We start from the raw sequence: 21813 nt of genomic DNA on the forward strand, positions 1-21813 counted from the left end.
GGCTTTAGGATGGAGACTGTAGGGAGCGCCTGGACCCTTCTCAGGGACACACTGCAGGAAGCGCAAAAACTGTACATCCCCAGTTTCAGGAAAGGCCGCAAGAACAAGCGGTCAAAAGACCCGGTTTGGATGACACCTGAAGTAAAGAGGGTAATCAGTGACAAGAAAGTGTCCTTCCGGAAATGGAAAAGGGATCCAACGGAGGAAAATCACCAGGAGCACAGGAAATGCCAAAAGGAATGCCACCGAGAGATTAGAAAAGCAAAAGGGAAATACGAGGAGGGGCTGGCCAGGGAGGCGAAAAACTTCAAGGCATTCTTCAGTTACGTAAAGGGGAAGCAACCAGTGAGAGAGGAGGTGGGGCCATTGGATGATGGGGATAGGAAGGGAGTGATTAAGGAGAATAAAGAGGTAGCTGAGAGGTTGAACACGTTCTTCTCGTCGGTCTTCACGAGCGAGGACACGTCCAATATACCGGACTCAGAGGAGCTCATGAGTGGGGAGCAGGCCAAAAGATTGGGGCATATAGAGGTAAGTCGGGAGGATGTCCTCAAGCAGATTGACAGACTGAAAAGCGGCAAATCACCGGGACTGGACGGGATCCACCCAAGGGTTCTAAAGGAACTAAGTCAGGAAATAGCGGGTGCAATCCAGCATGTTTGCAACCTATCCTTTAAAACTGGAGAGGTACCAGAGGACTGGAAACTGGCGAATGTCACACCTATCTTTAAGAAGGGATCGAGAGGTGACCCCGGGAACTACAGGCCGGTGAGCCTGACTTCAGTTATAGGGAAGATGGTGGAAGCAATGATCAAGGACAGCATTTGCGAGCACATCGAGAAAAATGGCCTACTGCGGACAAGCCAGCACGGATTCTGTAAGGGAAGGTCGTGCCTGACAAACCTTCTGTACTTCTTTGAGGGAATAAGCAGTCAGGTGGACAAAGGGGAACCCATAGACATCATTTACCTCGATTTTCAAAAGGCCTTTGACAAGGTGCCACATGAAAGGCTGCTTAGGAAGCTGTGGAACCACGGGGTGGGCGGGGATGTACACAGATGGATCAAGCACTGGCTGTCAGGTAGACTACAGAGGGTCGGAGTAAAGGGCCAATATTCTGACTGGCGGGGAGTCACGAGCGGTGTGCCGCAGGGATCGGTGCTGGGGCCGCTACTCTTCAACATATTTATCAATGACCTGGAAACGGAGGCAAAGTGTGAGGTTATAAAATTTGCAGACGATACCAAGCTCTGCGCCAGAGTTAGGACCAGGGAGGAGTGTGAGGAACTGCAAAGGGACCTCGATAAGCTGGAGGACTGGGCAAACAAATGGCAAATGCGCTTTAACGTAGATAAATGCAAGGTCATGCACATAGGGAAAAAGAACCCGTTGTTCGAGTATAAAATGGGGGGGAGATTGCTGGAAGACACCGGACTTGAGAGAGACTTGGGTGTGCTAGTGGATCCATCCATGAAACCATCCGCACAGTGTGCAGCAGCCTCGAAGAAAGCCAACAGGATGCTGGGCATCATCAAGAGGGGCATATCAACCAGGACACGGGAAGTCATCATGCCGCTGTATCGAGCGAAGGTGCGCCCACATCTGGAATACTACGTTCAATATTGGTCGCCGCACCTCAAGAAGGACATGGCAGTTCTTGAGAGAGTCCAAAGGAGGGCAACGAAACTGGTAAGAGGGCTGTAAAACTTCCCATATGCTGAGAGGCTGGATAAACTGGGGCTCTTCTCTCTGGAAAAAAGGAGGCTCAGGGGGGATATGATAGAGACCTTCAAAATACTTAGGGGCATAGAGAGGGTGGACAGGGACAGATTCTTCAGACTAAAAGGGACGACAGGTACGAGGGGGCACTCAGAGAAACTGAAGGGAGATAGGTTCAAATCAAATGCAAGGAAGTTTTTCTTCACCCAAAGGGTCGTGGACAAATGGAATGCGCTCCCGGAGGAAGTGATCCGGCAGAGTACAGTACAGGGATTCAAACAGGGATTGGACAGATTCCTGAGGGAAAAGGGGATCGTGGGGTACTGAGGGAGGTGCTGGGGTGTTGCATAAGTATAGACAGCTCACCAGGTCGTGCAGGTGCAAGGCCGGAGGGTTAGGACATTGATGGGAAGATAGGACTTCGATGAGAAACCTAGGGGGCAAGGGGGCCCCTTCTGGTGATTAAGGCAGGTCATGACCTGTTGGGCCGCCACGGGGGCGGACTGCTGGGCGGGATGGACCTCTGGTCTGACCCGGCAGAGGCACTGCTTATGTTCTTATGTTCTTATATCCCTCTACAAGCTTTCGCCGACTTGGTGGTTGTATGAGACGGCGAAAGCTTGTAGAGGGATGTTAATCGTGTTTCTGTGTAAATCAAGTAATGCACTTCGCGGGCCTAAAAAGTACATACAGGCATCATCTATTCTTCATATTAATGTGGGTGGCCTTGAAAAAGGCCGTTTTGTGGGTCAGTGATGGCTCGGTATTTGGTGGACCACCTGTCTGCGTTGTGCTGGCATTGAGTGAACCAGTTTGATGAGGTGATAAAGGTGCCGGATTTGGATCTGGAGATTGGGCAGGCCAGTCGATTGACTCAATGTTGTTCTAATGCTTCCAGTTGATCACCTGTTTGGAGTGATGGCAAGGTGCGTTGTCATCTTGGAACTGGAACTGGCCTGGAAACAGCTGCTGAGCTGATGACACCATGCACTTTTGCAGTATTGTGATGTACTTGGTCCCATTGACTATTGCATCACTGATGATCAGACGTCCGACTCCACTGGCAGCCATGTAGCCCCAGACCATGACCGTCAAAAGGATGCTTCACAGTCAGGTTGAGGCACATGGGTTTGAACTGGTGTCAGGTCAAAAGCGCGCCTGGACTAAGGCGCGCGCAGACAATTGAGCGCAGCACGGAGGTGTGCGCCGCAGAAAATTAGTCTTTTTACGGCTCCGACGGGGGGGGTGTGGGGGGGGAACCCCCCCCTTTACTTAATAGAGATCGCGCCGCGTTGTGGGGGCGTTGTGGGGGGTGTGGGGGTTTGTAACCCCCCACATTTTACTGAAAACTTCACTTTTTCCCTGTTTTTAGGGAAAAAGTTAAGTTTACAGTAAAATGTGGAGGGTTACAACACCCCAAACCCCCCCAACGCCGGCGCGATCTCTATTCAGTAAACTGGGGGGGCTCCCCAACAAAAACCCCCGTCGGAGCCCCTAAAAACTGTAATTTTCTTCGGCGCGCGCCTCCGTCTTGCGCTCAGTTGTTGGCGCGCGCCTTTGTCTTTCGCCGAGTTGTCTATGAACCGTTTGAACTCTTCTCCTAAAAACCTCCTTACATAGGTGTGGGCCTGTCATCACTGAAAAGCGCCTTTTCTCATATTTCACATGTCAAGCTTGAGTGCTACTGATCCAGGGAAAGCAGTGGCTTCCTCCATGTCTAGACTTTTCCTCCAGGAACTTGTCCAAACCTTTCTTAAAACCAACTATGTTAACCGCTCTTACCACAACCTATGGCAATATGTTCCAGAGCTTAACTAATTCTCTGAATGAAAAAAAATATTTCCTCCTATTGGTTTTAAAAAGTATTTCCCTGTTCATGGAGTGTCCCCTAGTCTTTGTAATATTTGACAGAGTGAAAATTGATCCACTTGTACCCGTCCTAGTCCACTCAGGATTTTGTAGACTTCAATCCTATCTCCCCTTAGCCGTCTCTTTTCCAAGCTTTTTACCTTTCCTCATGCGAAAGGAGTTCCATCCCCTTTACCATCTTGTCTGCTTTTTTGGCTGTCGCTGCACATTGGGCAGAAAGTCATGCATTCGGGCTGCAAAAACCCGAGAGAACGGTACAGTTTAGGGGGTGAAAAACTTATGTGCATGACAGAAGAGCGGGGCTTGGGTGTGATTGTATGTGATGATCTTAAGGTGGCCAAACAAGTTGAAAAGATGACAGCGAAAGCTAGAAGGATGCTAGGTTGCATAGGGAGGGGTATGGCCAGTAGGAAAAAGGAGGTATTGATGCCCCTGTGCAAGATTTTAGTGAGACTTCATTTAGAATATTGTGTACAGTTCTGGAGGCCGCACCTTCAAAAAGATATAAAAAGGATGGAGTCAGTCCAGAGGAAGGCTACTAAAATGATGCGTGGTCTTCGTCGTAAGGCATATGGGGACAGATTTAAAGATCTCAATATGTATACTTTGGTAGAAAGGCAGAGACAATGGAGATATGATAGAGACGTTTAAATACCTACATGGCGTAAATGCGCATGAGTCGAGTCTCTTTCATTTGAAAGGAAGCTCTGGAATGAAAGGGCATAGGATGAAGTTATAAGGTGATAGGCTCCGGAATAATCTAAGGAAATACTGTTTTACAGAAAGGGTGGTAGATGCGTGGAACAGTCTCCTGGAAAAGGTGGTGAAGACAGAGACTGTGTCTGAATTCAAGAAGGCCTGGGAAGAAAGGTATTTTTTTTTTTTGCAAAAACATTCATGAGGTTATATCTTGGAAACTTTAAATTTAAAAGTATTCTGGGAGTCCAGTCACAAATGGCATTACAATCCGTTTCCCCCCCCCCCTCTAATCATAGCATTAATTTTTTCTAGCACGTGGGATCTCTTAGAGAGAGAAAAAGATAATGGTTACTGCGGATGGGCAGACTGGATGGGTGATTTGGCCTTTACCTGCCATCATGCTTCTGTTTCCATATCACTATTATGGTGGAAAAAAAATTGTTTTATCATTTTTACCTTCTTTTCAGCATGTGTATACATATTTTTGGCCAGATACTTTAGCTTAAAGCATGGAGTTGGGGATATTTTGTGATCTATGGGGGGGATGAACATTGAGGCAAGACAGAAAAGGCGTGCGTTGCAGAAGGTAGGAGGAGGGGGCCCGTTGGTCATTGGGATTCAGCCTGTCTTCTCTCACCCCTTCCTACTGCAGGCAGTTTGCTGCAGATAGACTGCAGCTGGGGCTGGCAATTACCCCGTCGGTGGATGTGGAGCCGTAAATCTGTTAAGTGGGCCTGGCGCTTTGCCGCCTCAGATGACGCTGCTGTTGCTGCAGAGAAGGCAGAGCCCAGGATTCATGGCACAGGCTGTTAAAGGGCCCGCACACTCCCTTCCGGCGCACTGACTTTCTGCTCGTCTCCTCCTTTCCCCAGACGTGAGTTAAGGCTTGCGGTCGCCTCCGTGCTTCAGCCCAGGGCTCTCTCAGCAGTACTGCAGCGCTTTACCCCCCCCATCTCCCCAGACAGCTCTTGCCAGACTTGCTCTGCAGCTTTTTTTTATCACATCCTGTCAGCAGATAATCACGTCCAAATCAATAATGTAGTTTATTTCAGTCTGCACCGCTGTCCTCTGCAAAGATTAGAAACCTTCCCTCATCGCCCGCTTCCCAAAGCCTTCGTTTGGTAGTCACTAGGCTCTGGATATAGAAAGAATCTCGAGTTTCAGGTTTTATTGAAATTTTATATAATCAATCGCCTAGGCGAAGTACTATATAAAATACAGGTTAAAACAGGACGAGTATATAGAATTCGAAACAACAAGTACATAAGACATAAATTTCCAATGTGGAAAACGAACAGGAATATGAATAGCCTTACTGGGTCAGACCAAAGGTCCATCAAGCCCAGTAGCCCGTTCTCACGGTGGCCAATCCAGGGCACTAGTACCTGGCCAAAACCCAAGGAGTAGCAACGTTCCGGAATCCCAAAGAGTAACAAAAGATTCTGGAACCCCAAAGAGTAGCAACATTCCGGAATCCCAAAGAGTAACAAAAGATTCTGGAACCCCAAAGAGTAGCAACATTCCGGAATCCCAAAGAGTAACAAAAGATTCTGGAACCCCAAAGAGTAGCAACATTCCGTGCTACCGATCCATGGCAAGTAGTGGCTTTCTCAATAACAGACTATGGACTTTTCCTCCAGGAACTTGTCCAAACTTTTCTTAAAACCAGCCAAGCTATCCACTCTTACTACATCCTCTGGCAACGCCTTCCACAGCTTAACTATTCTCTGAGTGAAAAAAATATTTCCTCCTGTTGGTTTTAAAAGTATTTCGTTGTAACTTCATCGATTGTCCCCTAGTCTTTGTCATTTTTGACGGAGTGAAAAATCGATCCACTTGTACCCGTTCTACTCCACTCAGGATTTTGTAGACTTCAATCCTATCTCACCTCAGCCGTCTCTTTTCCAAGCTGAAGAGCCCTAACCTTTTTAGTCTTTCCTCATACGAGAGGAGTTCCATCCCCTTTACCATCTTGATCACTCCTCTTTGAATATTTTCCAGCTAGGAGCAGGAGCAAGGATAAAAAAAGAGAAATGATCTCATAAAAGCTATATCGAGTTAAAATGGAAAAGCCTTCCTTAAATAAGAAGCTTTTTAGTTTACGCTTAAGATAATCGAGTATTCTTTCTTCTCTTAGATATAGAGGTAAAGAGCTCCACAGCTGAGGTGCAGTGACAGAGAAAATTTCTAGAGACTTTTAATACCAATTATCCTCAAAGAGGGAACAGATAATAGTTTTTGATCTGTGGGTCTAAGAGCTCGTGAAGGTGTACATGGAATCAGTAGTTTATAGATAAATTCAGGCGTCGTTGACATAAGTGTTTTAAATGAGAATAGTACAACATAGAAACATAGAACATGACGGCAGAAAAGGGCCATGGCCCATCTAGTCTGCCCACACTAATGGCCCACCCCCTAACTACCTCCATGAAGAGATCCCACATGCCAATCCCATCTTTTCTTAAAATCTCAAATATAAACCGGGATTTTGGGGCCAAAAAATTGGCCCTAAAATGTGGGTCCCGGTTTATATTCGGGTCATCCCCCCAGTGACCACCCAAAACCCTCCCGGACTTCCTGCAGGCCTGCCTTAGGCCAGAACAATCCCTCCCATCTCCTGCCCAGGCCGACACTAACAATTACCACCCTCCCTCGTGTACCTGTTTGTTCCCTGGTGGTCCAGCGTGTATCCCACGCTGAAATCCTCCAGAAGACTGTAAAAGTAAGTAACCAGCGGCATGCTTTTCGTGCTGCCGCCGGCCCTGCACTGCTCCTTGATAGGCTGCTGCGAGAACCGTGAATCCCACGAGAACTTGCGGCAGCCTATCAAGGAGCGGTGCAGGGCCGGCTGGCAGCACGAAAAGCTCACTGCTGCATGCCGGCCTGGGTGTGCCGCTGGCTACTTACCTTTACAATCTTCTGGAGGATTTCAACGCTGGATACACGCTGGACCAACAGGGAACAAACAGGTACACGAGGGAAGGTGGTAATTGTTAGTGTCGGCTGGGGCAGGAGACGGCCCTTCCTGTCCCGGCCTACCACTAGGTGGTTTAAGTTAAGGGGAATGGTTACTGGTAATCTGCTGGCTGGGTTAGAAGGCAGAGGGGCGTACGGGACAATCAAGCCATTGTGACATCACTGATGAGGCTGGCTCTTTTTAGGGTGAAGAGGGTACAGGGAAGGAAGGTGGGACCAGTGTCAGAGACTAACAGGGAGGGGGGACAGTATTCAGAGCCTGGCAGGGAAGGGGGCTTGGTTCACAGCCTGTTAGGGAATGGGACTGAGGGCAGGGAGGGAAGGGGGCTGGGTGCAGAACTTGGCAGGGAGGGGGGCTGAGTGAAGAACCTTGCAGGGGAGGGCGTGACGGAGGGGACACTGGGTGCAGATCCTGGCAGGGCATGGCACTTGAATATTAAGCCCTCGACTTATATTCGGGTCAACCATTTTCCCTCCTTTTGGGGGGGGAGAATGGGGGTTTCGATTTATATTCGGATTGACTTATATTCTAGTATATACGGTATTTTGTACGAGATCCGATGTACCGCTGGAAGCCAGTGCGCTTTTTCTAAGAGTGGAGTCACATGATCGTACTTTTTGGCATTAAAGATGAGTTTTATTGCACTAATGCGTTGTCTCTTCTTTTTCTGTCAACAGTCTCTTGATTTCACTGTCTCACACGCACAATTTTCTCTGATGCTATTTGCATCCCAGAATTTAGCCTGATGTCAGCATCAAACACAGAATCCTCTTTTTGTTCTAATGAAAAAAGAGTTCCACACCTTTGCTTTGCCTTCCTAGTGTCTATTGCTGACTGATGCGTTTGAATTTTGGCATGAGAGGAGGCCTAGTTAGAAAGCTGAAAGACTGCCGAGTCACCTCGTTAGAATCCGAGCACTTCATTTTCTGACTTTTGCCACCTACTTGAGGTGCAGCCCCTACTTATCTGGCTAATAGTTTTTCCATAGCTACGCACAAATGCAGTAGAAAAACTCATGCTCTGTTAAATTCCCCTTCTGTAAAAGGTGGTAAAAGCAAGAAATTCTTAAATCACTCTTTAGCATCTCAGGCAGCTTCTCATGAAAAAGAATTTCGATCATTGTTGCTCACAGCTGTTTCTTACAGACATTTTAGAAACAGCTAAAAACCTATCTTTTCTCCAAATATCTGACTCATTCAAATATACGATTATGTTTATAATATTTTGTAAACCGCGTAGAACTTTTTGGTAACGCGGTCTATCTAATATAATAAAACGGTAAGCCGCGCATGCGCAGTTCCTATGCGTGCGTCCGTTTTCCGTGAGCTGTAGCTAGGAAGTGCGCATGCGCGGCTTGCGATCTTCTTCCTCCTCCCCCCGCCGGAGTGAGGGGCCGGAACTTAGGGGAAGGAGAGCAGGCCCGGGATTCGACCGGACACGGCCAGGCAAGACCCTCCTTCCCCGCCGCACCCAGCCCCCGACGGTCCCTGTCGGCAGAGAAGGAAAGACAGCTCGGCGGCGGGTTGCCGTGACAGCGCTAAGGCGGCTTGAGGCGCCGCCACGGCTGTCGGCATCGCTCTAAACTCCCGTGCAGCTGACCATGGAATTGCGCACGGGAGCCCCACCCCGCCCGCCTCCTCCAGGCCGACGTTGCGCTCGGGCCTAAGTCAGCCACCCAAACTAAAGAATCCGACACTGCAAAAACGGCCGATCACCCACTGCGCACAGGAGCACCGCCCCGACCGGCTCCTCCAGGCCGACTATGCCTTTAATAAAGGGGGAGGGAATGCTGCTGCACAGGGAAGTGGGGTGGGGGTAGGTAAATGTTGCTTCACAAGGAAGTGGAGTTGGAGGACATGATGCTGCTGCTGCATGGGGGGGGGAGACAAAGGGGGCCAGGGAGAAAACGTGCTTTGCTTTGGGGAGAGGGTTGTGCTGGGGGGGGGGGGGCCAGGGAGCAATCTTGGATTGCTTTGGGGAGGATAAAGAAGGGGGCCATAGAGAAAGACAAAGAAAGGTAGGCAGGCAAGGGGCCACAGAAATATAGAAAGAAAGCGAACAGAGAGAGAGACAGAAAGAAAGAAAGACAAACAGTGGGAGGGAGAGAGATAGAAATAAAGAAAGATAGACAGCAGGAAGGAGAGAGACAGAAATAAAAAAAAGAAAGAGACAGGGGCAGGGAGAAGCTCAGACAGAAAGAAAGACAGACATACATATATTCTAGCACCCGTTAATATAAAAGGGCTAAAATACTAGTAAGTATAATGTTATGTTAAGTTATCCGCTCTGCGTTCTAGTCCAGCTAACCCCACCTCCTGAAATTACTGCTGTTCACAACAGCAAAATACTAGATTTAACTTTGTTAATACAGGTTCTAAGCACCTGGGAATCGAAAAGATGTTGACACAAAATGTGTGCTGTTCCAATGGAAAAAGTTTGCTTTTTGGGGTTTTTTTTTTTGAAAAAACAATCATGAGGTTATATCTTGGAAACTTTAAATTTAAAAGGATTCTGGGAATCCAGTCACAGTTGGCATTACAGTCAATTTTTTTCCCCTTTAATCGTAGCATTATTTTTTCCAGCTGGTTTTCATCTGTTAGAGAAATTATAGAACTTGATCGTAAGATATAAGGGGGGGGGGGGGGACCTCAGAGTTGAATTAAGTAGGACAAGACCTGAAATGGTTTAGCACCAGTGGGGGTTGAAGCCAGCAGTGAAACAAACATTGCAAGTAACTTGGTTGTGTGAGTGATTTGCAAGACGAGCAAAATGTTTTATTAAATTTTAACTTGATAAACGAGCACAGTCTTGCAATAAGAGTACGTACGCATGATAAACGAGCGCGGTCTAGCAATAAGAGTACGTACGCATGATAAACGAGCGAGGTCTTGCAATAAGAGTACGTACGCATGATAAACGAGCGAGGTCTTGCAATAAGAGTACGTACGCATGATATACGAGCGAGGTCTTGCAATAAGAGTACGTACGCATGATAAACGAGCGCGGTCTTGCAATAAGAGTACGTACGCATGATAAACGAGCGAGGTCTTGCAATAAGAGTACGTACGCATGATAAATGAGCGCGGTCTTGCAATAAGAGTACGTACGCATGATAAACGAGCGCGGTCTAGCAATAAGAGTACGTACGCATGATATACGAGCGAGGTCTTGCAATAAGAGTACGTACGCATGATATACGAGCGAGGTCTTGCAATAAGAGTACGTACGCATGATAAACGAGCGAGGTCTTGCAATAAGAGTACGTACGCATGATATACGAGCGAGGTCTTGCAATAAGAGTACGTACGCATGATAAACGAGCGAGGTCTTGCAATAAGAGTACGAACGCATGATATACGAGCGAGGTCTTGCAATAAGAGTACGTACGCATGATAAACGAGCGCGGTCTTGCAATAAGAGTACGTACGCATGATAAACGAGCGCGGTCTAGCAATAAGAGTACGTACGCATGATATACGAGCGAGGTCTTGCAATAAGAGTACGTACGCATGATATACGAGCGAGGTCTTGCAATAAGAGTACGTACGCATGATAAACGAGCGAGGTCTTGCAATAAGAGTACGAACGCATGATATACGAGCGAGGTCTTGCAATAAGAGTACGTACGCATGATAAACGAGCGCGGTCTAGCAATAAGAGTACGTACGCATGATATACGAGCGAGGTCTTGCAATAAGAGTACGTACGCATGATAAACGAGCGCGGTCTTGCAATAAGAGTACGTACGCATGATAAACAAGCGAGGTCTTGCAATAAGAGTACGTACGCATGATAAACAAGCGAGGTCTTGCAATAAGAGTACGTACGCATGATAAACGAGCGCGGTCTAGCAATAAGAGTACGTACGCATGATAAACGAGCGCGGTCTTGCAATAAGAGTATGTACGCATGATATACGAGCGAGGTCTTGCAATAAGAGTACGTACGCATGATAAACGAGCGAGGTCTTGCAATAAGAGTACGAACGCATGATATACGAGCGCGGTCTTGCAATAAGAGTACGTACGCATGATAAACGAGCGCGGTCTTGCAATAAGAGTACGTACGCATGATAAACGAGCGCGGTCTAGCAATAAGAGTACGTACGCATGATAAACGAGCGAGGTCTTGCAATAAGAGTACGTACGCATGATAAACGAGCGAGGTCTTGCAATAAGAGTACGTACGCATGATAAACGAGCGTGGTCTAGCAATAAGAGTACGAACGCATGATATACGAGCGAGGTCTTGCAATAAGAGTACGTGCGCATGATATACGAGCGCGGTCTTGCAATAAAAGTACGTGCGCATGATAAACGAGCGAGGTCTTGCAATAAGAGTACGTACGCATGATATACGAGCGCGGTCTTGCAATAAAAGTACGTGCGCATGATAAACGAGCGAGGTCTTGCAATAAGAGTACGTACGCATGATAAACGAGCGCGGTCTTGCAATAAGAGTACGTACGCATGATAAACAAGCGAGGTCTTGCAATAAGAGTACGTACGCATGATAAACGAGCGTGGTCTAGCAATAAGAGTACGAACGCATGATATACGAGCGAGATCTTGCAATAAGAGTACGTACGCATGATATACGAGCGCGGTCTTGCAATAAGAGTACGTACGCATGATAAACGAGCGCGGTCTAGCAATAAGAGTACGTACGCATGATATACGAGCGAGGTCTTGCAATAAGAGTACGTACGCATGATAAACGAGCGATGTCTTGCAATAAGAGTACGTAATCATGACAACTGAGCCGATGGTTCTCCTCTTTCTGACGCTGCGGGACTGTTCTAAACGAATGAGGTCTTGCAATACGTGCGTCACGTCATAGTGAAAGTCGTCCCACACAAATAACCCTCATCCTCTCCTTTCTTTCGTCTCCCTCGCACTAGCCACGATTCTTTTCAAAAGTAAAGTGCTGGTTAATATATTTTTACTTTATACAGTACAGTATTTTGTATTAAAGGTTTTGGTTTGTGGAACGAATCGTCTTGAGTTTCCATTATTTCTGATGGGGAACTTTGCTTTGATATATGAGTATTTTGGATTACAAGCAGTTTCCGGAACGAATTATGCTCGCAAACCAAGGTTTTACTGTACTTGAAACCGGTATAAAGGCAGTGTGGTAGGACGAGGGCTGAGTAGAAGATGGGAGGGGGTGCTGACATTGGTTATTTTAATTCTAGAAAATGTCTGTGCTCCTCTACCTCCAGTGTTAGAGCGAAGACAGGAAGAACTTCAGCAGCCCATTCCCCATTATCACTTTGTGTAAGAAGAATTTCCTCTTGGTGTATTGACTTTTGGAAGAAGTTTTCCATGCTGTGCTCTGTGCACATTATTTGCTCTGTGTGCTGCTGATGAGATGCAGCTTGGCATCACAAACTTACTGCGGTTCATGGATTCTCTTATAGTTCGAGAGAGCTATTTATCACCAAGACTTCTGTGCATTTTAGAAACAAGTCACAGATAAACCCCTGAAGTTCATTATTAGTTGATCTCTTCATGTTGCAGAACTGTGAGCCTGTAATATTAGACACAGTATTTTTTTAGTCTTTTGTTGGTTTTTTTCAAAGTTTTCCTGCTCTGCATTGCACTGTCTCTAGGACTGATTTTCTAATAAGATTTTCCGCTGCTGGGTCAGACCGGTGGTCCATCGTGCCCAGCAGTCCGCTCACGCGGTGGCCCTTAAGTCAAAGACCAGTGCCCTATTTGAGTCTAGCCTTATCTGCGTACGTTTTGGCTAGCAGGAACTTGTCCAACTGTGTCTTGAATCCCTGGAGGGTGTTTTCCCCTCTGACAGACTCCGGAAGAGCGTTCCAGTTTTCTACCACTCTCTGGGTGAAGAAGAACTTCCTTACGTTCATACAGAATCTATCCCCTTTCAACTTCAGAGAGTGCCCTCTCGTTCTCTCTACCTTGGAGAGGGTGAACAACCTGTCTTTATCTACTTTGTCTTGAGTCCCTGGAGGGTGTTTTCCCCTATGACAGACTCCGGAAGAGCGTTCCAGTTTTCTACCACTCTCTGGGTGAAGAAGAACTTCCTTACGTTTGTACGGAATCTATCCCCTTTCAATTTTAGAGAATTCCCTCTCGTTCTCCCTACCTTGGAAAGGGTGAACAATCTCTCTTTCTAAGTCAATTCCCTTCAAAATCTTGAATGTTTCAATCATGTCCCCTCTCAGTCTTTTCAAGGGAGACGAGGCCCAGATTCTCTAGCCTCTTATTGTACGGCAACTCCTCCAGCCCCTTAACCATTTTTGTCGCTCTTCTCTGGACCCTTTCGAGTAGTACTATGTCCTTTTTCATGTACGGCGACCAGTGTTGGACGCAGTATTCCAGGTGGGGGTGTACCATGGCCCAGTACAACGGCATGATAACCTTTTCAGATCTGTTTGTGATCCCCTTCTTAATCATTCCTGGCATTCTGTTTGCCCTTTTCGCCACCGCTGCCACACATTGCACAGACTGTTTCATTGACTTGTCTACAAGTACTCCCAAGTCTCTTTCCTGGGGGCTCTCTCTGAGTATAGCACCGTACTGCCAATACAGTAGAATCTCAGTTAACTGGTCCAACCAGCAAAAAAAAATCGCTGGGGGGAAAAATGTCCCCCAAAACACCAGTGGCAGCGGTCCTGAGCTGCGAGCCCTGAAGCAGTAGAGGCAGTGGCAGTTCTGAGCCATGAACCCCATATCCCTCCCGACCTGAAACACCAGCTTGGCAGTGGTCCTCCTGAGACACACATCCCCTCCTACCTCCCTCAAGCCCCCTAGCAGCTGAGACATGAACCACCCTCCATCCTGCCCCGAAGCACCAACGTGGTAGCAGTCCTGAGTTGCAAAGCCCTCCTTCCTCCCTCAAGTCCCGAAGCAGCAGAAGCAGGCGGTGGTCCTGAACTGCAAACCCCATCGCTCGCTCCTTCCCTCCCTTCCTTACCCAAAGCGGCAGCCGGTCAGCAGGAGATAGTGCTCAAAACAGGCTGCTTGCGGCCAGCCCCAGCAGGGCCTTTCCTTGACATGTCACTTCCAACTCGTCAGAAGAAAGACCCTGCCGGGGCTGGCCACGAGCAGCCTGTTTTGAGCACTGCTGACTGGCTGCCACTTCGGATAAGGAAGGGGAGGGAAGGAGTGATGGGCGTTCACTGTTCAGGACCGCTCCCTGCTTCGGGGCTTGTGGGAGGGAGGGAAGGGGGCTTTGTGGCTCAGGACCGCTACCGCGCTGCTGCTTTGGGGCAGGGGGGGGAATTGAGATCTGTGTTAGACAAGGTTAATATCCCGCCAATCAACCAGAAAAACAGTTATCCAGCATCTACCAACCCCCATGGGTGCCAGATAACTGTATATTGTCAGTATTCAAATCCATTTATTTATGGACTTTCTTGATACACCGCCTTTCTGTTATACGAACAAAGCGGTTATCCAAAAGTCGGCTGCCTTTTATTTGTTTCTGCTCTACCAATATATCAATCCATTTGTTCAAATGACAGCCGCTGCTGTCTGGGTAAATGGTTTAGCCTAGACCAGTGGTCTCCAACTCAAACCCTTTGCAGGGCCACATTTTGGACTTGTAAGTACTTGGAGGGCCGCAGAAAAAAATAGTAAATGTCTTATTAAAGAAATGACAATTTTGCATGAGGTAAAACTCTTTATAGTTTATAAATCTTTCCTTTTGGCTAAGTCTTAATAATAATATTGTAATTTATAGCTAGAGAGACATATGATCAAGAAACTGTTTTACTTTACTTTTGTGATTATGAAAAACGTACCGAGGGCCTCAAAATAGTACCTGGTGGGCCGTGAGTTTGAGACCACTGGCCTAGACTGACTATAAGGATATCTAACAGCTCGATTGAAATATTGACAGACTACCTTGGCACTATCCAGACAGTGCTGGGACAGAAAAATTGCTGGCCTAAGTTCATCCAACAGCAGCCTGAATATTGCCAATCTACCTGGATATTCAGCACTATCCCACCGACGGTGAATAATTTAAATGCCGTGGCCCAGCGTTTAAAACAAACGCCGACCGCGGAGCTTACATAGTGGATTTTGCGGTTCATAGACAACAATGCGGAAGACAAAGGCGGGCGCCGACAACTGAGCGCAAGATGGAGGCACGCGCCGAAGAAAATTACTGTTTTTAGGGGTTCCGACGGGGGGGGGGTTTTGTTGGGGAGCACCCCCAGTTTACTTACTACAAATCGCGCCGGCGTTGTGGGGGGTTTGGGGGGTTGTAACCCCCCACATTTTACTGTAAACTTAACTTTTTCCCTAAAAACAGGGAAAAAGTGAAGTTTTCAGTAAAATTTGGGGGGTTACAACCACCCAAACGCCCCACAACGCCCCCACAACGCGGCGTGATTTATATTAAGTAAAGTGGGGGCCCCCCACACCCCCCCCGTCGGAGCCCTAAAAACAGTAATTTTCTTTGGTGCGCGCCTCCGCTCTGCGCTCAATTGTCTGCTCGCGCCTTTGTCCCGGCGCGCTTTTGACCTGACACCGATTTTGCAGCACATCCCAGAAGCATCGATACTGTGGTTTGCATGACATTTGTGATGGTTCTAATGCCAGATGTTATCGAAGATAACCGGTGGCGCATTTCAAACTCCTGCTGAAACTGTGTGTGGGAGCCTTCGAGGGGAGTGTGTGGACCCTGAGGTTGTGGGTTCAAACCCACGCTGCTCCTTGTGACCCTGGGCAAGTCACTTAATCCCCCCCCCCCACTGCACCCAGGTGCATTAGATAGATTGTGAACCCACCGGGACAGACAGGGAAAAATGCTTGAGTACCTGAGCTCCCCAGGGAGAACGGTATAGAAAATTGAAAAAAAAAAAAAAAAAAATCAATCAGTCAAGGGAATCTAATCCAACCGCTTGCGTCTTGTTTGTCAGGTCTGAAGATCTTACGCTGCTGTAACCACTGCGAAATTGTTGGAACTATCAAGGGGGAGAAGAAGTTCAAAGGAGCCCATTGGCACTGCTACCGTTGTCGCAATGGCTTCAATCGCAGAGATGAGGCCGTGAAACACTTCAAGACCCATTTTAGGAACCCCCACACCACCTTCCAGATACAGATCACACAGGTGAGCAAGGGTGTGTGCACCAGAATCGTCCCGTACAGCACAGAGGTGAGCGACCATCGCCCTATAGAGAGCATAGACAAGGCAGGATTTAACCCACGGTGGGCCCTAGGCAAAAACACGCGTTGGGCCCTCCATTGTGAACATAAATACATTTGAAAACTCCCCCACACAGGGGCCCTGCGTGGTTTCTACTGCAGGGGGTGGAAGCGGCAGGTAAGAAACACAATTAACCAAATTCTCCTGCCAACTGGAGGACAATTCGGGAGAAGGGGAGGAGTATTGGGACAGACTGAAGGTTCATCAAGCCCAGTGGCCAACAAGTACCCAGCTAGATCCCAAGTAGCAATACGGATTTTATGCTGTTTATTCTACCCTGGCGAATACCTTAGTCACTCGTATCCCTCAATACGTCCTACAAGAAGATGTGCGTCCAATTTTTCCCATTCTAGGATTTAAGGAAAAATTGGACGCACATCTTCTTGTAGGACGCATTGAGGGATACGAGTGACTAAGGTATTCGCAAGGATACGCCTGGCTGAGCCTCCGCAGGTGCGGATCACCGGGCTAGATGGACCCCAGGTCTGATCCGGTGCAGGCATTTCTTATGTTCTTATGAATAAGCAGTGGATTTCCCCAAGCCATCTGAATAATGACTTTTGGACTTCTCTTTTAGGAAATTATACAAACCTTTTTTAAATCCCGCTAAGCTAACTGATTTCACTACATTCTCTGGCAGTGAATTCCAAAGAGGAAGAACTGTACTCCTCCCTTTCTTTCTGCCAGCAGCTGACTTACCTGTGCAAAAATCTGTCTTGGGGACCGTTGAATTACTCATCTAAGTGTCGGGGTCCTAGGCGTGTGCCTAGTTTGCCTGTGCCTTAATCCCATCCTGTGCACAGTTGAAGGTACTTAGATGTGCCAGAATCATCTGGCTCCGTGCATAGGGGAGAGCAGGTGCTGGTACAACATCCAGATGAAAGCATGTATGTATGGCATAATCTTTTGTACACTGAGACTGAAAGCTCACGTCTGGAATTTACACCCTGAGGCAGCAGTATGTGAAACGCTGGCCACCGTTGGTGTTCCGACCGAGCTTTTAAACAAAAGATAAGTTTTGAGTCACTTTTTGTGATGGTTTTGAGTTATTTTGCACTGAAAAAGCTTTGACCCAGCCTTTATTTTCACCATTTATTTATCTATCTAATTTATTTATAACACGACATAGAGCCACCGTGGCCCCCTGGGGAGGCTTTTATACCAATGAGGTTTCCTGCCTGAACACCTTAGCCACTGTTGTGGCGGTGGGAGGGTTTCTGTCTGAGGCTTTTCCTCCCTTTGAGGGACCTTTTAGCTCATGTTGTAGTTTATTACCTTGTACTAGCTTGCTGTGAAAGTGTTTGTGGATGTAATCGCATGTGAGTACCAGCAGCATGAAGGTACAGTGGTACCTCGGTTTACGAGTGCACCGGTTTGCAAGTGTTTTGCAAGACGAGCAAAACATTTGCAAACTTGGTGCCTCGTAAACCGAGTGAGCCTCGATTTGCGAGCGCTCCCCCCCGCGAACCGGCACCCTCCCCCCCCGCGATCCGGCACCCCCCCCGCCGCCATTGGGCACCCCCCCGCCGCGACCTGAGATCCCCCCCAACCCACCCGAACCCTCTTCTTACTTTGATGTAGCCTCCGCACCGGCACCAGCATGTCCTGTGCTGGTGCCGGTGCCTGAAGATCTGCCTCCTGTGCTGGGCCTTGAACATGTGCGCATGCTCAAGGCCTGAGAGTTCACGTCTATACCTTTAAAAAAAAAAAAAAGTGGAAAATAACACAAGAAGATGGATTAGGTCTGTGTATATTTGCTCATATTGCCTGACCCCCATCCCCTCCCAGAATTTAATATTTTAAATTACTCCTGGCTAATATTTAGCAGCAGAGGATGACTGGTATAAATACCTACAATCCTCTACTTGCGTGAAAGAGGAGCCGAATGGTTAGTGCAGTAGTCTGAGAACCAGGAGAACTGGGTTCGATCCCCCCTTGCAGCTCTTTGTTGTGATTCTAAGCAAGCCACTTTTCTTCATTGTTCCAGTTGACTCAATTCTGGGTCTTTGGTGACAGCTTGGTAAGATACCCTGTGTGCCCCAAAATAAGCCCTAGCATGATTTTTAAAGATGCTCCTAATATAAGCCCTACCCCCAAAATAAGCCCTAGTTAAGATCGACCCACGAAACCCCCCCCAATGTCCCCGACACGCGACTCCATCCCTGACACTAGTGCTGCCGGATTCGCCGAAAAAAATCAGACTCATCAAGTCAGCGACCCCTCACCCTGGTGAGACCTGACATAGCTCTGCTCCGAGGCCTCCTAAAGCGGTGGCGGCGGCAGCAGTGCTCTGAACGGGCTGCTTCGTAGTCTTTCCCGCTGGGGCTTTCTCTGCCGCGTCACAGTGGGAGGGTCGGTGGGGTTCTGCTGCACAGGGGGATGGGAGGGAGGGATAGAAAGATGCTGCAGAGGGAAGGCCAGGCCCCGGCGTGGAAGACTGCGAAGCAGCCTGTTCAGACCGCTGCCGCCGCTTATGTTTTTGGAGGCCTCAGAGTGGAGGTATGTCGGTCTCATGGTGGGAGGGTCGGTGGGGTTCTGTTGCACAGGAAGTTGGGAGGGAGGGATAGAAACATGCTGCACAAGGGGTTGGGTGGGAGGGGAGGAAAGATGCTGCACATGGGTGGGGGTGGGGGGAAGAAAGGAAAGAGGAAGGGAGATATGATTGCTGTACATGAAAAAAAATTAAACATCCCCTGAAAATAAGCCCTAATGCATTTTTTGGACCCAAAATTAATATAAGACACTGTCTTATTTTCAGGGAAACACGGTAGTAGTCTGCTAATGAATCTTTTTTGAGTGCAGCCTTTGATGGAAGGGTACGTGAAGAATAATTGATGATGTGTGGATCGCCTAGGTCAAGTTTCAAGTTTATTAAAATTTTGATTAATCGCCTATCGCGATTTCTAAGCAATGTACACTAAAAAAAAAAGGGGGGGATACATGTAATCAACAAGAAAACATAACAGTAATTGTCAAAACATTAATAGACACGACTCTAAAACAAAGTGGGATGAGGAAGAACTACAAGATTTCCAGAAAAGCAGACATAAAAGGTAAAAAAAAAAAAAATAATAGCAAGGGGCGGAAAGTTTCAGCCATTAATCAAGAATAAATAAGAGCTGGAAAACAGGAGAGGCTGAAAAAAAAAAAAAGCTAGGACTCGAAAGCTTCTTTAAAAACATAAGAACATAAGAATTGCCGCTGCTGGGTCAGACCAGTCCATCGTGCCCAGTAGTCCGCTCACGTGGCAGCTCCCAGGTCAAAGACCAGTGCTCTAAATGAGTCCAACCACACCTGCGTACTTTCCAGTTTAGCAGGAACGTGTCTTGAATCCCTGGGGGGTGTTTTCCCCTATAACAGACTCCAGAAGAGCATTCCAGCTCTCCACCACTCTCTGGGTGAAGAAGAACTTCCTTACATTTATACGGAATCTATCCCCTTTTAACTTTAGAGAGTGCCGTCTCGTTCTCCCTACCTTGGAGAGAGTGAACAACCTGTCTTATCTGCTAAGTCTGTTCCCTTCAGTATTTTGAATGTTTGGATCAGAGGCCCAGTTTCTCCAATCTCTCACTGTACGGCAACTCCTCCAGCCCCTTAACCATTTTAGTTGCTCTTCTCTGGACCTTTTTGAGTAGTACCGTGTCCTTCTTCATGTATGGCGACCAGTGCTGGACGCAGTACTCCAGGTGAGGGTGCACCATGGCCCGGTACAGCGGCATAATAACCTTCTCCGATCTGTTTGTGATACCCTTCTTAATCATTCCTAGCATTCTGTTTGCCCTTTTCTCCACTGCTGCGCATTGCGCGGACGGCTTCATCGACTTGTCGATCAGAACTCCCAAGTCTCTTTCCTGGGAGGTCTCTCCAAGTACCACCCCGGACATCCTGTGCCGCAGGGCTCAGTCCTGGGACCATCCCTTTTTAACATATTCAAAAGGGACTTGACCCAAGGGCTTCAGGGTAAAGTAGCGCTGTTCGCCGACGACGCCAAACTGTGTAATATAGTGGGTGGAAGCAATCCCACGGATGGTATGACGCAGGATCTGATGAAGTTGGAAAACTGGTCCACGACATGGCAACTGGGCTTCAACGCTAAGAAGTGTAAGGTCATGCATCTCGGCAGCAGAAATCCATGCAGAACATACACCTTGAATGGAGAAACACTAGCTAGGACTTCAGAAGAACGGGACTTGGGAGTGATCATCAGTGCAGACATGAAGGCTGCCAAACAAGTGGAGAAGGCCTCATCCAAGGCGAGGCAAATGATGGGATGTATCAATAGAAGCTTCGTCAGCCGCAAACCTGAAGTCATAATGCCACTGTATAGAACCATGGTGAGACCTCATCTAGAGTACTGTGTGCAATTCTGGAGGCCACATTACCGTAAAGATGTGCTTCGAGCTGAGTTGGTCCAGCAAATGGCCACTAGGAAGGTCTCTGGACTCAAGGGTCTCTCATACGAGGAAAGACTGGGCAAATTGCAGCTGTACTCTCTAGAGGAGCGCAGGGAAAGGGGTGAGTGACATGATTGAGACTTAAGTACGTCACAGGTCGTGTCGAGGTGGAAAACGATATATTCCTTCCCAAGGGACCCTCAGTCACAAGGGGGCACCCGCTCAAACTCAGAGGAGGGAAATTTAGTGGTGACATCAGGAAGTATTTCTTCACAGAAAGAGTGGTAGATCACTGGAACAAACTTCCGGTGCAGGTAATCAAGGCCACAAGCGTGCTCGACTTTAAGAATAAATGGGACATCCACGTGGGATCCCTACGTGGGTCGAGCAGCACTCAGACTTGATGGGGTGGGTCAGTAGAGTGGGCAGACTTGATGGGCTGTAGCCCTTTTCTGCCGTCACCTTTCTATGTTTCTATATTCATGCATGAGATTTTTGTTACTGACATGCATCACTTTACACTTTTCAATGTCCCTTTGAATTTGTCTAGGTTTTTTCCCCCCCCTTAAGTGGATGGTAAAGAATTCCATATAAAAGGAGCCGTTATCGAAAAAATAGTTGTGAGACGGGTGTAGATGACCTTTAGGGTAGGGTACAAATAGTAGGTTTTGTCCAGTGGACCTAAATGATCTGGATGGTAAATGAGGAATGAGAATATTGTCAAGAAAACTAGGGGCCTTTGTAATCTGTGTTTTGAAAGTTAACAGTGCAATTTTGTTAGTTATTCTATATGAGATAGGCAACCAGTGAGCTTTTTTTAGTAGTCCGGTGAATATGAATTGATTGGTGAGGTAGTTAGTCAGTAGATCATAAAGTGCTTTGTAAAACAGGCATCCAAATTTGAAGAGGCAGAAGAAATATGCTAGTCTTTCAGAATAAAGCGTTCTCACTTTTTTTCCCCTCCTTGTCTGT

At 47.6% G+C, this 21813-nt stretch overlaps 1 protein-coding gene across 3 annotated transcripts in view; it reads left to right on the forward strand.

Moving 5' to 3' along the window:
• LOC117366219 overlaps positions 1 to 21813 on the forward strand; it is a 93690-nt gene that overhangs the window by 34738 nt on the left and 37139 nt on the right. For all 3 annotated transcript variants that reach the window (XM_033957463.1, XM_033957462.1, XM_033957461.1), the window contains exon 3: positions 16161 to 16351. In XM_033957463.1, the coding sequence (XP_033813354.1) occupies positions 16161 to 16351 (191 nt within the window). The remainder of the gene's footprint in view (positions 1 to 16160; positions 16352 to 21813) is intronic.

The sequence above is a fragment of the Geotrypetes seraphini genome, chromosome 8 (genome assembly GCF_902459505.1).
Source record: "Geotrypetes seraphini chromosome 8, aGeoSer1.1, whole genome shotgun sequence".
In the NCBI taxonomy this organism is placed as follows: Eukaryota; Metazoa; Chordata; class Amphibia; order Gymnophiona; family Dermophiidae; genus Geotrypetes; species Geotrypetes seraphini.